The sequence below is a fragment of the Oncorhynchus kisutch genome, linkage group LG7, assembly GCF_002021735.2.
Source record: "Oncorhynchus kisutch isolate 150728-3 linkage group LG7, Okis_V2, whole genome shotgun sequence".
Taxonomy (NCBI): Eukaryota; Metazoa; Chordata; class Actinopteri; order Salmoniformes; family Salmonidae; genus Oncorhynchus; species Oncorhynchus kisutch.
This window is the reverse complement of record NC_034180.2, coordinates 13950000-13971809: the sequence shown is the minus strand read 5'-3', so window position 1 is coordinate 13971809 and position 21810 is coordinate 13950000. Positions and strand designations below refer to the sequence as shown.

At 41.6% G+C, this 21810-nt stretch overlaps 1 protein-coding gene across 4 annotated transcripts in view; it reads right to left on the bottom strand.

The window, feature by feature from the left end:
* Positions 1-261: 261 nt before the first annotated feature.
* Positions 262-21810, bottom strand: part of LOC109894219 (arfaptin-1-like) — a 59894-nt gene continuing 38345 nt past the window's right edge. For 2 of the 4 annotated variants that reach the window (XM_020487521.2, XM_020487523.2), the window contains 6 exons: positions 14869-14976; positions 13947-14059; positions 12906-13127; positions 5524-5681; positions 5014-5188; positions 262-2524 (listed from right to left, as the gene is read on the bottom strand). In XM_020487521.2, coding sequence (XP_020343110.1) covers positions 2369-2524; positions 5014-5188; positions 5524-5681; positions 12906-13127; positions 13947-14059; positions 14869-14976 — 932 coding nt within the window. In that variant the 3' untranslated portion in view covers positions 262-2368. The remainder of the gene's footprint in view (positions 2525-5013; positions 5189-5523; positions 5682-12905; positions 13128-13946; positions 14060-14868; positions 14977-21810) is intronic. The other 2 variants (XM_020487522.2, XM_031828514.1) reach the window with 1 other exon arrangement.

Sequence of the window (21810 nt, the reverse complement as noted above, 5' to 3'; positions counted from 1 at the left end):
AATTATCTCCTTTATCAATAGAAAACAAGCTACACCAATGTGCATTTTAGGTTTTCTTAAAAAGAGGACACCAGAAAATATATTTATTTATATACTGTAGCTAAGCCTTCTCAATACCAGCCACTGGTGGCAGCACCACATGAAGCTAAATCATCCAAATCTGTACACACAAATCATACAAAGGCACCGAATGCAAAGACATTGTGAAAATATAAAATGCCTGCGCTCGATTATTGCGAATATACAAAAACACCAAAAGGAGCCATTTATGAAGAAAACATTTTATTATTTTCCCCCAAAAGACATTGCACAACATTCAGAAACCTGTTTTTGAACTCAACATCTGTTAATCAGCATGAGAAAAATGCCCCATGGCTTCATTCATATACCCTATAATATATCTAGGATAAAAGAGGAAATTACAAATATATATCTATGCTTACATCATGTCATTGAACAACAGATTGATGTACAATACACACACGCTGTTGTACAGCAGGAACGGTACTGTAGGTAGAAGACAGGAACCCCAGTGGGCAAAAGTGGTTGCAATACCGTCATTATGATGTCTTTTGTGAACATTATGGTCAGGTTCTAAAGGGAAGGTGTTCAGATATAATTTGACCAGATAACCAAAATATGGCGTTATGAAAAAAAGGTCTTCACCTGGCTATCTAACATTTCAACAACCAGAATATATCATTATGAAATCCCATGCCATATTTTGCCCGCAGGGACGAGACAGCTGGCTAGAATACCTGTGGTCCTTTCGAAGGAAATAACTATAGTATTCAGAAAATAATTATTCAAAAGGTTAGAAGCTCAAGAAAAGGATGCTGGTCTTTCCTATGTACAAGAAGTTTTTCAAGTCCACTTTCATTTAGGTTTCATCCCATATACAGTTCTTACACAAGTGTTTTTTTTTGTCATTTTTTTGTCATTTTGTCTCATAGTACATAAATGTGCGATATTATATACTTGAGAGGATAACGTTTTAATAGGGAATCACCCTATTTCACTGTCACATTGTGCTGTTTGCGCCATTAACTAGCATAGAGATTGTCGTTGTACAATGCCAAGACTGAACTTTTGTTGCTCTGATTCTAAAATGCAAACATTTACATTCTCGTTTAGCATACAGGTTAGTTTTAAAGCAGATAAGTCTCACTCTTTAATTAGCAGCTAAATCGCTAGCTGTTTACTCGTATTTACCCCCCTTCTCAAATGCGGCAAAAAGGATTCGACTCACACGGCGAGGTAATAGTGAAATGGGACAATTGAGTGGTTTACGTTGGTTTGGAGTGTATGTAATGTTTGGTCCATTCTTTATCCATCTACTGCTATGTGGTCCTGAAGCTGGCAGTGTGAGGGCAAAGTTTAGCTGAAACACCAGACAGAGCGAGAGAGTTGTACATAAAACAAGGCACATCAAGTTCAAGTGGTAAGGCTGGTCCTTCAATTTCTCTGGAATTACAAAATGTTCAATTCAATAATTAATATTGTCCATCATTATACCCATGATTAAAGTCAAATACAAACACAAATGGTTAACACTACTTGAACATCATTACTGCAACATAATAGCACCATAAACATGACATTGACACTTCTTATAAAATGCCCAGCGGCGCTATTCATTACAGTACAATGACAAACAGTGAAAACCAACCATCTAATCTACGCTATCGACTTCCAAGGCGGTAATCCATTTCATACAGTCATACACTGGGTATAACAGGTGTCACACAAGCTTATGATACATCATGTAAATTTAATGATGCCTATCATTAGTGTTACTTGATCAATGGGTGGCCAGACTTTTACAACAAGTGGAGATAAATTATCCAACTGGATGCAGAGCCAAATAGAGGACGGACATTTTGTCCCCAAAATGTCTCTGCGGTATCGAGCTACAACATTAATAAGCTGGAGTAAAAAGGCCATACACTTTTCAAAATGTATTTAACATTTCCGTGCTTCTCACTAGATTTGTCAAATCAACCCCAAAAAGTGAATTTTCCATGATTCGAAAAGAACTGCAACAGTTCCAAGTTAAAAAGAGAACGAGCGAAAGAGCGCCACTTCACGATTAGAACAACGGTCAATGGATTTCCCAGTACAGGAAGAACAAGAGAAAATAGTAGAAAACAGAACTTACAGTTTATCAAACAAGAGATTGACAAATGTTTTTTAAATTAATTCTTTGTCTTAGTGTTGCTTTGCCTAAAAACCTTTTACAATCATGAAGAAAAGTGGGAGGAACAGAGGCAGACAAGGAGCAGAGAGCGTTTCCTGTTGCTTCACAGTAATTCCAGAGCCTCTCCAGACCAAACCACAGTGGATTTTTTGGGAGGGATGGGTCGGTTGATTAGTGCTCCTCCAGCCAAGATGGCGTATCCCCGCCGGGCATTTTCAACTTGATGTGGAACTGCTCGAGCGTCTCATCCAGCTGCTGCTGGTTTCCTGCAAAGTATGCCGCGATGGCATTGTGGAAGAGGATCAGCTGGTTGTGCAACACTTTCACCTGGGAAAGGGGTCGGAGAAAGAACAGAAAGAGGACATGAGCACTCACACCAGAGTAAACAAACACATACCCGAATTTAATGCCTGTTGAAGAACTGTGTAATGGACAAGTTTGTTTTGATACAGCAAATATCCCAGCAGACTTTTCAAGACTTTTTAGAGATTTGGCCAACCTGGCCTCGGAACATTTTGTATTATTTTGTATGTAAATCAGAGACACTCCATTTAATATGACATGTCACGTACGGTATGTATTAATTTGTGGCTGTACATTACCCATTTCGTATGATATGTTACAAATTAAATGTTTCGTTTTTACCTTAAGTAACCATACCAAACTTAATATATCTTACAATTTGAGTGTCCCAGATTTGGTTTTTACTATGTTAGGTTTAGTCAATGAGACCAGGCCGACTTGGCAGTAATGATGAATATTTTCCTTAAGATGTATCTAGTTTTAATAGTGTTAATAATTCATATTTATTCAGAGAATCCCAGGAAATAATGCAAAAATTGAAGGTGCACATTTAAAACCAAGATATGGTCACTGTGCCAGGGTTCACCCTAAATAAAAAGGGCTCTGCACCACGTTGTCGGCTTGGCTACGCCACTATGTAAAGATTTCAGAGCAAATTAAACTGATATTTAGTAATGATAGTTACTTTATCTTTGATCGCCAATGACATTGTGAAGCAGGCCGTTCATAAATTCAGAGCGCTACCATGTTCCTCAATTAATTCAGCACATTTTAGCAGTAGGCTCTCGACAGTTCGCACTCAAATATCCATATATACTCTCATATTGTTTGTTGATTACACATTCTCAACCGAAGCTTTCAATATAGTAAGCAAGCACGAGACAGTGCAGAGAAGCGGGGTAAATGTAATAGCGGTATTTTGACACACAGGCAAGAGACGTGCTTTGACAATACAATCTATGAATTACAGAATAAAGTTAGGAATTTTCATGCGAGACAGGTATCAGGATTTTGGTTTCAGTGGGAATGAATAGGAAAATAGCCTAGGCTCTAGGTGAAAATATAATTTCCCCTCATGCCTCTCTGAATTGTTAGCAGACTTAATGTCTGTGACAGAGATGCCCATGTAGTAAATTGGGCATAGGCCTATAACATTTGTGACTGTCTGAAGAGACACAATGACAGCTCAAAGCAGCACTAATTTTATAGGCTATACTGTGCTGTTTATTAACTGCATTCGGGTTGCATGTGCGGTCCGGCAGTGTCAATTAGGCATGTGCTTTGAATTTATGATGACTGTGTGAAAAAAATACGCCAGGCTAAAGAAAGCTTCCATGCGACAACCTGCTTGGATAATGTGATATTTTATTTTCGGCTAATCTGCCGATGCGCATGTAGTGTAGTCTTTCAGCTAGGGGGCACTATTTTTATGTTTGGAAAAATAACATTCCCAAAGTAAACGGCCTATTTCTCAGGCCCAGATGCTAGAATATGCATATAATTGACAGATTAGGATAGAAAACACTCTAAAAAGTTTCCAAAACTGTCAAAATATTGTCTGTGAGCATAACAGAACTGATATTGTAGGCGAAAACCTGAGGAAAATCAAATCAAACCTCACGTCTGTGGATAGCTGGGTGTTCGCATGAGTTTTTCTTGCGCAACAGAGCAGCCTTTTGACTCTCCCTCTCCTACTGAAAAAGTATTATCGATTATACTGTACATTTTAAAAACAACCTGAGGATTGATTATAAAAAACATTTGACATGTTTCTGTGGACATTACGTATACTATTGTGAATTTTCGTCTGCGTTGTCGTGACTGCTCGAGCCTGTGGATTTCTGAACATAATGCGCCAAACAAATATATATCCAACAAATTGGATATAAAAATAATCTTTATGGAACAAATGGAACATTTATTATGTAACTGGGAGTCTCGTGAGTGAAAACATCCAAAGATCATCAAAGGTAAGCGATTAATTTTTATTGCTTTTCTGATTTTCGTGACCAAGCTACTATGATGCTAGGTGTTCATAATGTTTTGTCTAGTGATCGATAAACTTACCCAAACGCTTGGATTGCTTTCGCTGTAAAGCATATTTTCAAAATCTGACACGACAGGTCGATTAACAAAAAGATAAGCCGTGTTTTGCTATATTGCACTTGTGATTTCATGAATATAAATATTTTTAGTAATTTCTTTTAAATGTGGCGCTCTGCAATTCAGCGGTTGTTGATGAAAATGATCCCGCTAACGGGATGGGTTGCGTCAAGAAGTTAAGGAAAAATATTGTAATTTCCAAGGTTATTATTTCGGGAAATGCGAAGTGTTCCAGAGACTGTCCCAGGATCCTGGTTACCCATGTTAATCCCTTGACAGCAAAGGTTCCAAGACAATTACATCCTAGTAAGGACGCAAAATTTGGTCCAATGTATTCTGTACTAGCCCTTGAAAAGACCAAGAATACTCATGTCTCCTGAAATGGCAGCAAAAACTAGCTTCTGACATACCTTGTTCTCTTCCAGGAATTTGAGCTTGACGGAGACGTCGTTGCGCATCTTCTCATACTTCTCGCGGTGGATCTGGAACTGTTGCTGGGAGTGTTCTATCTTGGGCAGCGTGGTGGCATCCCGCGGGCCCAGGTTCAATTCCTCCAGGTCTGTGCGGTACGCGTCGAACTCAACTCTACAGGGGGTGTCAAAAACCAGACGAAAGTCAACTGCATACTCTTTTTTTTCACTTGCCAACGGTCAACGTTTTCCAGACAACGAGGAGTTGGTTATACAACAAACAGATCTGGGACCAAGCTAGGGGTAGTAACACGACCAACAGTCAAATAAAATCCTACAAAACATTGATGAACCCCCCCAAAACACTAACTTGGACATGGCAATTTCCTAAACTGAGTCAATTTCAGAAAATGACTAGGAATAACGTATGCTGTCAAAATGTTCAAAAAGAGGATGCACGTCAATCAACGAGTAACAGTAAACAAATTTAAACTGATATTCTCATATTACCTGGCAATTTCATACTGTTTGATGTTAATCATAGTGTCCTCAATTGTTTTGTCCACCAGTGTGTTCACACTGGCAATGAAGAAGTTGATTGCTCCCAATAGGGTCTCCCCATTTTTGGACAAAAGTTTTTGAGTGTCAGCATTGTAGCCAAACTCCTCCTGAAAGACAAGATTACATCACACACCTTTTAGACAATTCAATAAGATAACTACCATAGAACAATTATATTATCTGAGCAAGCATAGTATCATTGAATATGATCAAAATACTAATTCCCTAAAATATGATGCATTTCCTAAAGAGATTAATGGATATTGAGTGACCTCTCAATCAAGAAAAATTGTATTTGTAGTGTGTGTGGCCTCCACGTGCCTGTATGACCTCCCTACAACGCCTGGGCATGCTCCTGATGTGGTGGATGGTCCTCCTGAGGGATCTCCTCCCAGACCTGGACTAAAGCATCCGCCAACTCCTGGACAGTCTGTGGTGCAACGTGGCGTTGGTGGATGGAGCGAGACATGATGTCCCAGATGTGCTCAATTGGATTCAGGTCTGGGGAACGGCCGGGCCAGTGCATAGCATCAATGCCTTCCTCTTGCAGGAACTGCTGACACACTCCAGCCACATGAGGTCTAGCATTGTCTTGCATTAGGAGGAACCCAGGGCCAACCGCACCAGCATATGGTCTCACTAGGGGTCTGAGGATCTCATCTCGGTACCTAATGGCAGTAAGGCTACCTCTGGCGAGCACATGGAGGGCTGTGCGGCCCCCCAAAGAAATGCCACCCCACACCATGACTGACCCACCGCCAAACTGGTCATGCTGGAGGATGTTTCAGGCAGCAGAACGTTCTCCACGACCTCTCCAGACTCCAGTGCTCAGGGTGAACCTGCTTTCATCTGTGAAGAGCACAGGGCGCCAGTGGCGAATTTGCCAATCTTGGTGTTCTTTGGCAAATGCCAAATGTCCTGCACGGTGTTGGGCTGTAAGCACAACCCCCACCTGTGGACGTCAGGCCGTCATACCACCCTCATGGAGTCTGTTTCTGACCATTTGAGCAGACACATGCACATTTGTGGCCTGCTGGAGGTCATTTTGCAGGGCTCTGGCAGTGCTCCTCCTGCTCCTCCTTGCACAAAGGCGGAGGTAGCGGTCCTGCTGCTGGGTTGTTGCCCTCCTACGGCCTCCTCCACGTCTCCTAATGTACTGGCCTGTCTCCTGGTAGCGCCTTCATGCTCTGGACACTACGCTGACAGACACAGCAAACCTTCTTGCCACAGCTCGCATTGATGTGCCATCCTGGATGAGCTGCACTACCTGAGCCACTTGTGTGGGTTGTAGACTCCGTCTCATGCTACCACTAGAGTGAAAGCACCGCCAGCATTCAAAAGTGACCCAAACATCAGCCAGGAAGCATAGGAACTGAGAAGTGGTATGTGGTCACCACCTGCAGAACACTCCTTTATTGGGGGTGTCTTGCTAATTGCCTAGAATTTCCACCTGTTGTTTATTCCATTTGCACAACAGCATGTGAAATGTATTGTTAATCAGTGTTGCTTCCTAAGTGGATAGTTTGATTTCACAGAAGTGTGATTGACTTGGAGTTACATTGTGTTGTTTAAGAGTTCCCTTTATTTTTTTGAGCAGTGTAATAACGAGCCTATTATATACAGGGGGTATTGGTACAGAGTCAATGTGTGGGGGGGGGGCACCGGTTAGTCAAGGTAATATATACATGTGGGTAGAGTAATTAAAGTGACTTAGGTATAGATAATAACAGAGTAGCAGCAGCGTAAAGGGGGGAGGAGAGCAATGCAAATAGTCTGGGTAGCCATTTGATTAGATGTTCAGCAGTCTTATGGATTGGGGTTAGAAGCAGTTTTAAAGTATTTTGTCCTAGACTTGGCGCTCCGGTACTGCTTGCCATGCGGTAGCAGAGAGAACAGTCTTTGACTAGGGTGGCTGGAGCCAGACAAATTTTAGGGCCTTCCTCTGACACCGCCTGGTATAGAGGTCCTGGGTGGCAGGAAGCTTGGCCCCAGTGATGTACTGGGCCGTACGCACTACCCTCTGTAGTACCTTGCGGTCAGAGACCGGGCAGTTGCCATACCAGGCAGTGATGGAACCAGGATGCTCTTGATGGTGCAACTGTAGAACCTTTTGAGGATCTGAGGATCCTTGCCAAATCTTTTCAGTCCCTTGAGGGGGAATAGTTTTTGTTGTGCCCTCTTCACGACTGTCTTGGTGTGCTTGGGCCATGTTAGTTTGTTGGTAATGTGTGTACTACCCCCTTCACAGGACAGCGCGAACTGGCTCTAACCTGAATAGAAAGAGTGGGAAGCCCCGGTGCACAAAATAACATTTTATTTTTATTGTCCAGTCTGAGATATGGCTTTTACTTTGCAACTCTACCTAGAAGGCCAGCATCCCGGAGTTGCCGCTTCACTGTTGACATTGAGACTGGTGTTTTGCAGGCACTATTTAATGAAGCTGCCAGTTGAGGACTTGTGAGGCGTCTGTTTCTCAAACTGTACTTGTCCTCTTGCTCAGTTGTGCACTGGGGCCTCCTACTCTTTCTATTCTGGTTAGAGCCAGTTTGCGCTCTTCTGTGAAGGGAGCAGTACACAGCGTTGTACAAGATCTTCAGTTTCTTTGCAATTTCTCGCATGAAATAGCCTTCATTTCTCAGAACAATAATAGACTGACGAGTTTCAGAAGAAAGGTCTTTGTTTCTGGCCATTTTGAGCCTGTAATAAAACCCACAAATGCTGATGCTCCAGATACTCAACTAGTCTAAAGAAGGCCAGTTTTATTGCTTCTTTAAATCAGGACAACAGTTTTCATCTGGCTAACATAACTTCAAAAGAGTTTTCTAATGATCGATTATCCTTTTAAAATGATAAACTTGGATTAGCTAAGACAACGTGCCATTGGAACACAGTAGTGATGGTTGCTGATAATGGGCCTCTGTACACCTATGTAGATATTCCATGAAAAATCTGCCGTCTCCAGCTACAATAGTAATTTACAACATTAACAATGTCTACACTGTATTTATGATCAATTAGATTTTTTATAAAAAAAATGGACATGGACATTTCTAGGTGACCAAACTTTTGAACGGTAGTGTACATTTAATCATTATAAAATTCCCATCAAGGGTTTCCAATTGAGAGCTCATAGATCAAATAACAATTCAGACAGTAACATTTAACTTCCAACCATGAGTTGTGCTTTCTTAAATCTAGAAACATGTTTATTTAAACCATTAATAGAAATGGAAGTCTTAACAAACCAATGAACGTCTATGCCTAAATGTCACAGCAAATAAACAATTTGACAGACTTACTCATTATAAAACAGAAGGATGTTAAAAAAAAATCTAAGATGAAACATGGCAGTGCTACCATCTTAAAAACAGAACATTGAAACACAAACAAACACACACACACACACCTTTCATTAGGCAGCAGTTGGGTACGTGCATAAATCCCATTACAATAAAGAAAGAACATGAAGTTCAGGACCCACCCAGTTTACTGTTCACAATTGCCTTTAAATCTGAAAAGGGTTTTAGGTTGCTATCATTTACGCATAAGCAAATACTTAAAAACATGTATTTCGATTAAATGGCCGAATTAAATGTGTGGAATTTACCATGAAATGCTTGATAACAAGCCATTTCCAAACAATGCAAAGTTAAAAAAGTAAGAAAAATGTGCTAAACAAAATAAGGTAATATTAACACAAAATAACAACAACAAGACTATGTACAAGGAGTACCGGTACTGAGTCAATTTGCAGGGGTACGAGGTATTTGAGGTAATGTGTTCATGCAAGTAGGGATAAGAAAAGTGACTAGGCAATCTGGATCAGGGGTTGGAACCGGTTCAGGGAACATACAGTGGGGCAAAAAAGTATTTAGTCAGCCACCAATTGTGCAAGTTCTCCCACTTAAAAAGATGAGAGGCCTGTAATTTTCATCATAGGTACACTTTCAACTATGACAGACAAAATGAGAAAAAAAATCCAGAAAATCACATTGTAGGATTTTTAATGAATTTCTTTGCAAATTATGGTGGAAAATAAGTATTTGGTCAATAACAAAAGTTTATCTCAATACTTTGTTATATAGCCTTTGTCGGCAATGACAGAGGTCAAACGTTTTCTGTAAGTCTTCACAAGGTTTTCACACACTGTTGCTGGTATTTTGGCCCATTCCTCCATGCAGATCTCCTCTAGAGCAGTGATGTTTTGGGGCTGTTGCTGGGCAACACGGACTTTCAACTCCCTCCAAATATTTTCTATGGGGTTGAGATCTGGAGACTGGCTAGGCCACTCCAGGACCTTGAAATGCTTCTTACGAAGCCACTCCTTCGTTGCCCGGGCGGTGTGGTTGGCATCATTGTCATGCTGAAAGACCCAGCCACATTTCATCTTCAATGCCCTTGCTGATGGAAGGAGGTTTTCACTCAAAAATCTCACGATACATGGCCCCATTCATTCTTTCCTTTACACGGACAGTCGTCCTGGTCCCTTTGCAGAAAAACTGCCCAAAAGCATGATGGTTCCACCCCCATGCGTCACAGTAGGTATGGTGTTCTTTGGATGCAACTAAGCATTCTTTGTCCTCCAAACACGACGAGTTGAGTTTCTACCAAAAAGTTATATTCATCTGACCATATGACATTCTCCCAATCTTCTTCTGGATCATCCAAATGCTCTCTAGTAAACTTCAGACGGGCCTGGACATGTACTGGCTTAAGCAGGGGGACACGTCTGGCACTGCAGGATTTGAGTCCCTGGCGGCGTAGTGTGTTACTGATGGTAGGCTTTGTTAATTTGGTCCCAGGTCTCTGCAGGTCATTCACTAGGTCCCCCTGTGTGGTTCTGGGATTTTTGCTCATCGTTCTTGTGATCATTTTGAACCCAAGGGGTGAGATCTTGCGTGGAGCCCCAGATTGAGGGAGATTATCAGTGGTCTTGTATGTCTTCCATTTCCTAATAATTGCCCCCACAGTTGATTTATTCAAACCAAGCTGCTTACCTATTGCAGATTCAGTCTTCCCAGCCTGGTGCAGGTCTACAATTTTGTTTCTGGTGTCCTTTGACAGCTCAATGGTCTTGGCCATAGTGGAGTTTGGAGTGTGACTGTTTGAGGTTGTGGACAGGTGTATTTTATACTGATAACAAGTTCAAACAGGTGCCATTAATACAGGTAACGAGTGGAGGACAAAGGAGCCTCTTAAAGAAGAAGTTACAGGTCTGTGAGAGCCAGAAATCTTGCTTGTTGGTAGGTGACCAAATACTTATTTTCCACCATTATTTGCAAATAAATTCATTAAAAACCCTACAATTGGATTTTATTTTCTCATTTTGTCTCTCACAGTTGAAGTGTACCTATGATGAAAATTACAGGCCTCATCTATTTAAGTGGGAGAACTTGCACATTGGTGGCTGACTAAATACTTTTTTTGCCCCACTAACTGAAAACCATAAAATAACTAAATGTTTGGGAGGAACAGAACCAGAACAAAAGTGATCTATACTGTTGCCGGGAACAGAGACGCTATTTTAAAAGCATGGAAACGGGTTAATAACCTTATTTTACATTCCGGCATTTATCTCCAGTCCCACAAAAAAAATTTAACAAAGCACCTATGAGTGACAGTGAGGGCTTTGCAAACTTATTATAGTGTCTGCCTGCCTGCCAGCTGAAATTCTTTGCCAGTGTGTGTAGGCTACCTCCACTCCCTCTGAAGCATGCAGTCTACTGTAGTTACTGACGTTAAAGGCGTGATTCAAAAATTAGGGAGGGGGATTTTCAAATTCGGGAACAATGGATTAACTTTTTCGATTCTGGTTAAGGATACTACCGATATCACATTTTACATTGGATTTATTAACTACAAAATTATTTTTTATTTTAATTCTGGTGCCACTCCACACACACTAGCTAGCTCTGGTCTAGCCACATTATGGAACTGAGAGTCATGATCAAAGGCTAGCTCTGGTCCAACGTTGGTTAAGCCAACTCTGAAGTTCAAAGACATTCAAACTTTCTTCAAAGACGCCGCTCCTTCGTGGATATAATTCTGTGGGTCTAATTCAGATCATGCATGTCATAACATGCCCATTGCTTCATGCCCAGCGCTCTCCTCGCCCTTCACTACACTTGTCTGTCCAATGCATTTACATATCTTGCCCCCTCCATAGCAAGCTGCTCTATCCACTGGTGAAGTAATTTAATGTAAAAAAAAAATTCAAATACAATGATTTCAGAGGTTTAAAAAGGAACAGAAAGAACCTATATAAACCATTACTTTTTGGGGGTTTGAACTGGTTCATAACTTCATTTTGCTGGTTGGAACAGTGGAACAAAAGAAAATACGGTTCTGTTCAGAACCAATCGATTGGGAAATAATTTTGGTTCCAACCCCTTGTCAGGATGGATAGATACACTGCTGCTACTCTGTTTATGTGAAGAGTGTGAAAGTGTGTATTGGTGAGTGTAGCGTCAATATGCATGTAGGCGTGTTTTGTGTGTATTGAGCGTATACAGTGTGTGTGTGTAATAAGTAAAGTAAATAAGTAAAAAGAGCTGACATAAGAAGTCTTTAAAAGAACTGTGAGGAGTGATGTTGAGTGAATTACAAGGATGATACTGGCAAACAAAACCATCACAGTGTAGTATGTGTGAGTGTGCATAGAGCCAGTTCAAGAGAGTCAGTGCAGGGGGGGGAAAAGGACATTTGTTTAGTATTTCATACTATTTCAGTGTACATCAATAACGCATTTACTACAAACAATAAATTATACATCATGTATGAAACAGCTAAGTCACATAACAGTTCCGCCTTTGCATGAAGTGGTCTGTCTTAAATCCATTTTATATAGAGACAAATAAAAACAATTTATCAAAGGCTTTTAGTGCGTTTGAGAATTCAACACAAGTGAACCCACTCAGAATTATCCGCACTGAGGCAACCTGAAGCAGCTCAAGTAAAAAAGAAAAGGGAGAAAATCACTGACTGATCTGACAGGTGAAAGCAAAATAGTGGAAACTTATCCAGTTCTTTCACCTAGCTATCAGGGGTTATGAAAAAAAAGTGATGAGGAAAGGAAGTCATTTCAGAGTATTGACAAAGAACCAGCAACAGAAATGGCCATCCTTACAAGGTATGCCCCAAACCACAGATCTAGGAAGAGGTTACTTTACCCCCAATCCTAACCTTACATTAACATTACGGGCATAAATAAATAAAATAAATGTATCCTGTATCAGTGGTTAGTGTCAACTACTTCAACCTACTCCACCTTCAGGTTCCTCGGTAAGGTCAAAGTAAAAAAAAAAAAAAAAAAAAAAGAGTGTCTGACTCACATGGAGCTCCGGCGACTTGAGGCCGAGGTCAGCGAAGGCGTCGCCCAGCTGCCGCTGAGTCTGCATCATCTGGGTGAGCTGGTTGGCCAGAGTCTGGGTCAGCTTGACCACGTGCTCGTACTTGCGCTTGTTGTCGCGCAGCACTTCGATCTGCCCCTCCAGCTCCGGGTCCACCGTCCGTGAGCCGCGGCCCAGCTTCTCCGACAAGATCTGCCTGGTGCACTGCGGGGAGAGAAGTGTTAGCATTCCTAATGTAACTGACCAAAGGAATGGAACGATTTAGCATTAGCATTCTAAAATAACAGACCTTGTGTTTCAAACAAGTTAGCGTTAGCATATATTATCCCAGTGTAACTGACCTGTTGTTTCGAACGACTTAGTGTTAGCATCGTTAGCATCCGAGAGTAGCTGATCTTGGCTTCAAACGAGTTAGCACTAACATTGTTAGCATTGAGAACCCAACATCAGATACAGTCAGAATCCTAGTGTAACCAACCCAGGTCATCGACTTGTCTCAAGACCATGTTAGCCCTCCAAGCTAAAGCCTGTGTGTTGGCTCTGGGAGCAGACAGATTTTATTTAACGGTTATCTAAAGCTGTGATCACATTCAAGGCAATATCTTTAAATGGATATTAAAAATATGTATGTAGTGTTGTGTATTATCACTGAGAAACAGTTTTGCTGCATCAGATGTTCTACAGCAACTCTTTTGTTTCATTCTTTTGTAAGTGTACAATAAAGCAGGGGATCCATCAGTAAACATTCACAGCACAATGGAGAATAATGGACAGATGAGATCATAGGTAGCTCACCAATCCAACTATGGCTATGAAAAGCTGTGTGTGTGTGTGTTGAGATGCCAGCTGCAGATGAGAGCCAGTTTGAAAAATGAAAGGAAAAGGGGGTAGTTTACCTGTCCAAGTCGGAAATGGATTGTGGGAGAGAGGGAGGGACTAAGGAGATAGAGGTGTGAAAAAGCAAGGTTGAGAATATGTGAGTGAGAGAAGGAGGGGGCAGTAGGTGCTGGTGGCAAGTATTACTTTGTACGTGTTGATGCTCCACTTCCTCACTAGTTCCAGTTTCTCCATGGCCGGGTTCTTCAAGTCATCTGCCAGGACCACAGGCCCGCTATGTGGCTGCCCTTGCATAGTGCCTGAAGAGAAAGGCGACTGTCATGAATATTGAGAGAGGCTGTATCTGTTAGCTTGGAGCTCTGGTAAGATATCATAAAGTGAAGAGAATATAAAACATAGATGTGAAACTATGGTGAATCAATCATAGGATTGATATGCAATTTCAAGTCGTGTCAGACTGGAACATGGAGACACTGAGTCAAAGTTAGATACCGACTATGATACTTTCACAATTATCCTCTTCAGCTAAAATACCACAAGAATTATCCTCTTCAGCTAAAATACCACAAGTATATACACGTTTACCTGCAGGGGAAATACAAGCAACTGCAAGGAGTTTAATTTAGAGTAGAAGGGACAACCTGCAAGGAACTACGGGAGCCCGGGGATGCAAGGAGGATACAGGAGTTAAGCAGGGATGCTGATTAAAACTCAGGTGAAGCTGTGGAAGGCTTGGTTGGTCCTAGCAAGTGTGTGTTTGTGAAATGTTGAAACAAGACGAGGACCCTTACAGCCAGCTATGGGAGAAATGCAGACAACCGTCAGAATTAGTTGCCAGTAGCCTAACCTCAGCTGTTACGAACCAAAGACCACCGTCAAGTTTTCAGGTAGTCACATCCTTCACAGCTAGAAGCCAAAGGTGAAATTGAACAAATAGGAAGAGACAGGGGAAGGACGCGAAGACAGAAGTCGAAAGACATGGGCGATGGATTTTGAAGGAATGACAGAACCTTGATAAAAAGAGGGAGCCAGGGAGAAAATCCCAACCAGCAAGAAGATAGGGAGCAGAAAGCAGGTCCGTATTTCTCATCTCTGATGCTGTAGGTACCTTTCTGTATCTCAGTCTGACTATCGCTGATGGGCCGCGCCAGGCGGCTAGCCAAGGCCGAGCTGGGAGCTACAGGTGCCACGGGAGACGTGGGCTGGCTTGCCGACACTGGAAACAGCAGGCAACAGTGGCGATTGATTAGTAAGTCAATTCATCAACACCCCCCTATCTAGAGCTGTCAAATGGAACCTCCCATGGGTCCTCCTTGGATGTTCCTTTAAAATGGCACTATAAATGTGGCAGCACACCACTAAGACCAAATAAGGGGTGTAATCTGGAGATGACAGGCACATAACAGTACCACTGGACTAAAATGGGATCCAATGGGTTCAGTGGCGCAACTAGGTTCATATTGTACCAAGTAAAGACTCCTAGAGCAATTGGACTACCTGACATCACATTGGACAATGTACTACACCTGCACCTTGATATTTGGTTTGATGTTACTTCTCAGTGAAAACTCCATGGGATAAGCCTATGCTCAACTTTTAATGAAAAGCATTGGGATGTTGCTGTAAAGTGACAGTGTTCCATCATTATGGCCTTACTGTCTTCAGAGACTTGCCTTTGGATGCGTTTATGGGTTAGCCAGTTGAGATGTGACAGATCAGGTTGGGGCCTGTATTCATAGTGTCTCAGAGTAGGAGTGCTGATCTAAGATAAGTTTAGCCTTTTAGATCATAAGGAATGAAATATCATACAGACAGATCCTAGATCAGCACGCTTAGATCAGACACTTTGTGAATACTGGCCCAGGTCAGGAACATTCTCAGTGTGTTGATGTGTCCTCATGAACACCACATACCCACAAAACACACAGACAGGCAGGTATACAACAAACAGCAGAGTTCAAAGTTGGTTCGACCCAACGCCGCCTTGCTGCTGATGACTGGGTGTTAAAGCACATGCTAAGTATGTGGCTATATCAACCAACTGTATGCTACCATATCAGAAAGGACTACCCCTTTCAAAGTGTACCCACTTCATTATGATTATCATCATCATCAAATGTATTTATAAAGCCCTTTTTACATCAGCCGATGTCACAAAGTGCTGTACAGAAACAGTCTATGTTACGGAAAGAACAGGTGTCCTTAATGTTTTGTGCACTCAGTATATGTTGTGTATACAAGCTTATTCCCACAGAAAACTACAGAGGGAAGCAGCACCACCCAGTCAACCATCAGACTCCATAGTGAGACGCCTCAAGGAGGATATTCAATCATAATTGGAATCCAAGGTCTCAATATCTTTACAGTAGAAGCTAACAAAACACACAACCTGACAAGGTGCACACTGATCAGTAAAGAGAAGAGAGGCTACTATTCTAGAATGCTCCCTTCTTTCTGCACAGTTCTCACAGTGAGAAACAATAGGATTACAAGAGTGTTCTACGCTTTCTTCATTTGATCCAATTCAAAGTTGCCAATTATTTTATGGGATGAGAATTAAGTGGAGTGACTAATCTTAGCTGGTCTGAGAAAACTGATGAGACTTCTCTCCTTTATGTATACATTGGGCCATTTAAAAAGACACCAATCTGTAGAATCTCTTCTCACAGTCAGTGCAGTGATAAGGCTTCTCTCAAGTGTGTATCTGTTGGTGTGTTTTTACATTGCCCAATCGGGAGAAACTCTTGCCACATTAAGAGAAGAAGTAAGGCTTCTCTCCTCTGTGTGTTCTCTGATGACCCTTTTAGCTCAGCTGTTGATAAAAAAATAAATACATCTACAGTCAGATCAATTTTTTAAAAATTATATATATATATATATATATATATAAAATACATTTTTTTCTCTATTATTTTCCCCTAAACCAAACATCCGTCCCCTAATTGGAGTAAACTAATGGACAACAATACTTAGGCTTCTACTTGCTGCTTATAGATCCTATATAGATCCTATATACATTTTACAGACAGTATATTTTATAGACAGTATATTTTACATGAGTCATCTTGTTTTTTTGTCCCACCCTTCAGGTCCCCTCAACCCCTCCCACTGGATGGTCCAGTTTTTATTTCTATTACCCATATGTTTTTCAACTCTGGTGTTTCACAAAAGTCATGAATCTTTCTATTCTCATAGTTTCTACAGATTGTAAATGAAAATGTTGTTAACCTCTCTTGGGAAGGGGGCAGTATTTTGACGTCCGGATGAAAAGCGTGCCCAAAGTAAACTGCCTGTTACTCAGGCACAGAAGCTAGGATATGCATATGTAGATTTGGATAGAAAACACTCTAGTTTCTAAAACTGTTAAAATTATGTCTGTGAGTATAACAGAACTGAAATGGCAGGCAAAACCCCAAAGTCAACCCCCCCCCCCCAAAAAACAATAAATTCAGCCTACCTGTATTTTCAATAGCTATCACTTTAATTAAGTCCAAGTCCTCCCAGATTGCAGTTCCTAGGGCTTCCACTAGTTGTCAACAGTCTTTAGAAAGAGTTAAGCTGTTTTTTGGAAAAATTAGCCAGAAATTGTATTTTTTCTAGGTGGCTCCCATTTTGGCTGTAGTGTTTCCAAGCGCGTGGAAGAGTGCGTGTTCTTTGGTATTTTTCTCCAGTAAAGACAATAACGATTCTCAGTCTTAAATTTTAGCGTTTATTTACGTATTAGGGTACCTAAGGTTTGATTATAAATGTTGTTTGACTTGTTTGGAAAAGTTTATTAGTAACATTTGGGATTCATTTTGTATGCATTTTGATGGAGGGAAACTGGGTGGATTATTGACTGAAGCGCGCCAGCTAAACTGAGTTTTTATGGATATAAGGAAGGACATTATCAAACAAAAGGACCATTTGTGATGGCACTCCAAAAGGTCCCAGTTACAACAGAAGATCATCATCAAAGATAAGGCATTTTTTATATCCCTATATCCCGATTTCTGGCAAAATGCCTTGCCTGGTTGAAATATGTTTTTCATGTGTTTGTATGCGGGGCGCTGTCCTCAGATAATCGCATGGTTTGCTTTCGCCGTAAAGCCTGTTTGAAATCTAATCTATTTTAGTGTATTACACTTGTGATTTTATGAAAGTTAAATATTTATAATACTGTTGTTTGAATTTCGCACTCTGCAATTTCACCGGATGTTTGCCAAGTAGGACCTAACCGTCCCACCTGCCCATAAGAAGTTAAGAGTATTAATATATCTATATCTATAATATGACTTTTCAAATCCTCAAGTAGTGGTATTTGCAGAGTTAGCGCCAGGTAAATGTTAAAATTTTTCAGCTATTCCTGAACCTGCGACCAAAAACAAGGTACATATGGGCAGTACAAAAACAAGTGATCATCTAATGATTCTGACACTTCATAGCAAAATTTGCAGAGCTGGGATGGTTGTATCCCCAATAAATAAATAAATACAAATATTATATTGGTTGCAAGAATGATATAATAATTTAAACAAAAAAATGTCCTTATTAGTGTAACATTAAATGACAAATAGATTTAAAAAAAATAGTAGTATCACTGATATAAAGACATTACGTGGACCTGGACAACTTCTGAAAAGGGCAGTCGAGTTGAACATTGTTGCATAGATACTGTATCATTGAAGTGAAACTTTTTGATTCTGTTAATTACAGTCACAAGAGTCAATCAATGCAAACATCAAGTCTCTTTGTGTTGTGACTTCACCTCCTTCAGTAGGCGTGTATGGGCATGCCAAGGGAAGTACTTCCTAGTTTCCACCACAGCCGCAAATCTATACAGCTTGTGTTAATTGCTTTCCAATGTCTTTATTAATTCAGAGTGATAAAATATATCTACATGACTTGAGAGGAGAGGGGACGGCGGTCACTCAAGAGTCTCCAATCCTTTGCCAAGGGGGTGAGTTAATTTATTTTTGTGTGTAACGAGGATGCTATAATGAAAGGGGTGCCAGGAGGAAAAACGGAGTTCAGAGGCGATTCATTAAAAATCAATTGGACTCCTCCTTTATAAATTCAAATGTCGTCCTTATCTATCCATATTGCTGGTGCTGGACAGAGGGGCAGCTTGTTAGGACGACACAAACAAAGTACCTTGCATTTTGCAACCTGAACTGAAACACCGGGGTTGAATGAGGGCGAGCTTGGCAGGTCGAAACACATTCCAGGGATTTTCTTTATTTTGACTATTTTCTACATTGTAGAATAATAGCGAAGACATTGCAAACTATTACGGACTACAAGGGGAAACCCAGCCGCGAGCTGCCCAGTGACGCGAGTCTACCAGACGGGGTAAATGCATTTTCTACTCGCTTTGAGGCAAGCAACACTGAAGCATGCATGAGATCACCAACTGTTCTGGACGACTAGGTGATCATGCTCTCCGTAGCTAATGTGAACAAGAATTTAAACAGGTCAACGCAAGGCCAGATGGATTACCAGGACGTGCAGTCCGAGCATGTGCGGACCAACTGGCAAGTGTCTTCACTGACATTTTCAACCTCTTCCTGACCCAGTCTGTAATACCTACATGTTTCAAGCAGACCACCATAGTCCCTGTGCCCGAGAAAGTGAAGGTAACCAGCCTAAATGACTACCACCCTGTAGCACTCATGCCAGTAGCCATTAAGTCCTTTGAAAGGCTGGTCGCGGCTCCCATCAACACCATCATCGCGGAAACCCTAGCTCCACTCCAATTCGCATACCGGCCCAACAGATCCACAGATGACGCAATCTCAATCGCACTCCACACTGCCCTTTCCCACCAGGACCAACATAATAACACCTATGTGAGAATGCTGTTCATTGACTACAGCTTAGAGTTCAACACCATAGTGCCCACAAAGCTCAACACTAAGCTAAGGACCCTGGAACTAAACACCTCCCTCTGCAACTGGATCCTTGACTTCCTGACGGGCCACCCCCAGGAGTTAAGGGTAGACAACAACACATCTGCCAAGCTGATCCTCAACACGGGGGCCCCTAGGGTAAGTGCTTCGTCCCCTCCTGTACTCCCCGTTTACCCACGACTGTGTGGCCAAGCACAACTACAACACCATCATTAAGTTTGCTGACGATGGGCATCCCAAGTGGCGCACTACAGATCCGGGTTTGATCCTGGGCTATCGCAGCCGGCCACGACCGGGAGACCCATGAGGCGATGCACAATTGGCCCAGCATCGTCAGGGTTACGGGAGGGTTTGGCCGGATGTCCTTGTCCCATCGCGCTCGAGTGACTCCTGTGGCGGGCAGGGGCATGCACACCGGCACGGTCGCCAGTTGTATGGTGTTTCCTCCGACAAATTGGTCCAGCTGGCTTCCGGATTAAGCGAGCAGTGTATCAAGAAGCAGTACAGCTTGGAAGGGTCGTGTTTTGGAGGATGCATTGCTCTCGACTTTTGCCTCGGAGTCCGTACGGTAGTTGCAGCAATGGGACAAGACTGCAACTACCAATTGGATATCACAAAAATTGGGGAGAAATGGGTAAAAGTACAAAAACAAAAAACTTTATTGATTGAACGGTATAACCCATCTTATTGGCACCGGCGGACAATATCAGCCATGTCACCACTGAGTGTGCATATTCACTTTTTATCACCACTTGAAAGTTAGTTTTTGGACAATAATTTCCTCCTCCCGGTTAGTTGGATGTCATATAGAGTACGACAGTAGGAGTCATAACACCCATAAAACAAGGAAATGGTTCCAATCGTTTTTACACCATTCATTTTTTTACGTTTAAAATAAGGGCTGTGTTTCGTGTAGGCTTACCCTGGTGTGGCGTTCTGATAAATCTCTCTAGGACAAGGTGACTTATCAATTTATTTGCCTGTTTTACCCAACTAAAAAATAAATGCTAAATAGCCGCTAATGTAGCTATCATAAAGAACTACAAATGCCATGATCTGAACGAGATTATATTGATAAAGTCACCTTGTCCGAGAGGGATTTACATAGTTAATCAAAACTTTACGCCAGGGTAAGCCTACACGAAACACAGCCCTTATTGTAAGTGTTTCTAAAATACCCTATGGGAAAAATTAATGGAATCATTTCACTGTTTGACCACTAGGTTTTATGGGTAGTATGACACCTCCACTGTGGGGCTCAATTGTAGGCTAAGTGTCTCGCCTTTTCATCGACCTAAATGATTCAGTCATAATTTTTATTGAACTGTTTGTCAGGCAGAGTAGGCTAAAACATGTTTTTGTCATACTAAAAAAGATTCTGCTAATGTCTTCAGTCATATAAAGTGTAATAGAAATGTATTTATAAAAATCTAAGAAACGCATCTTATAGCAGGGGTGAGCAAACTTTTTTGCTCGAGGGCCACATTGGGAGGGTGGAATTTTTTGGGGGACCAATTGTTTGTTAAAATCAATTTGCGGGGGCCTCCCGAGTGGTGCAGCGGTCTAAGGCACTGATTGAGGCGTCACTACAGACCCGGGTTCGATCCCAGGCTGGTTCGATCCCAGGCGGTGTCACGGCTGGCCGTGACTGGGAGATCCATGAAGCGGCGCACTATTGGCCCAGTGTCGTCTATAGCCTACTCTACGCCACTACGCACTCAACCATGAAGTATTTTTTTGAGAACACTGATTGAGGTACAGTGCCTTGCGAAAGTATTCGGCCCCCTTGAACTTTGCGACCTTTTGCCACATTTCAGGCTTCAAACATAAAGATATAAAAGTGTATTTTTTTGTGAAGAATCAACAACAAGTGGGACACAATCATGAAGTGGAACGACATTTATTGGATATTTCAAACCTTTTTAACAAATCAAAAACAGAAAAATTGGGCGTGCAAAATTATTCAGCCACTTTACTTTCAGTGCAGCAAACTCTCTCCAGAAGTTCAGTGAGGATCTCTGAATGATCCAATGTTGACCTAAATGACTAATGATGATAAATACAATCCACCTGTGTGTAATAAAGTCTCCGTATAAATGCACCTGCACTGTGATAGTCTCAAAGGTCCGTTAAAAGCGCAGAGAGCATCATGAAGAACAAGG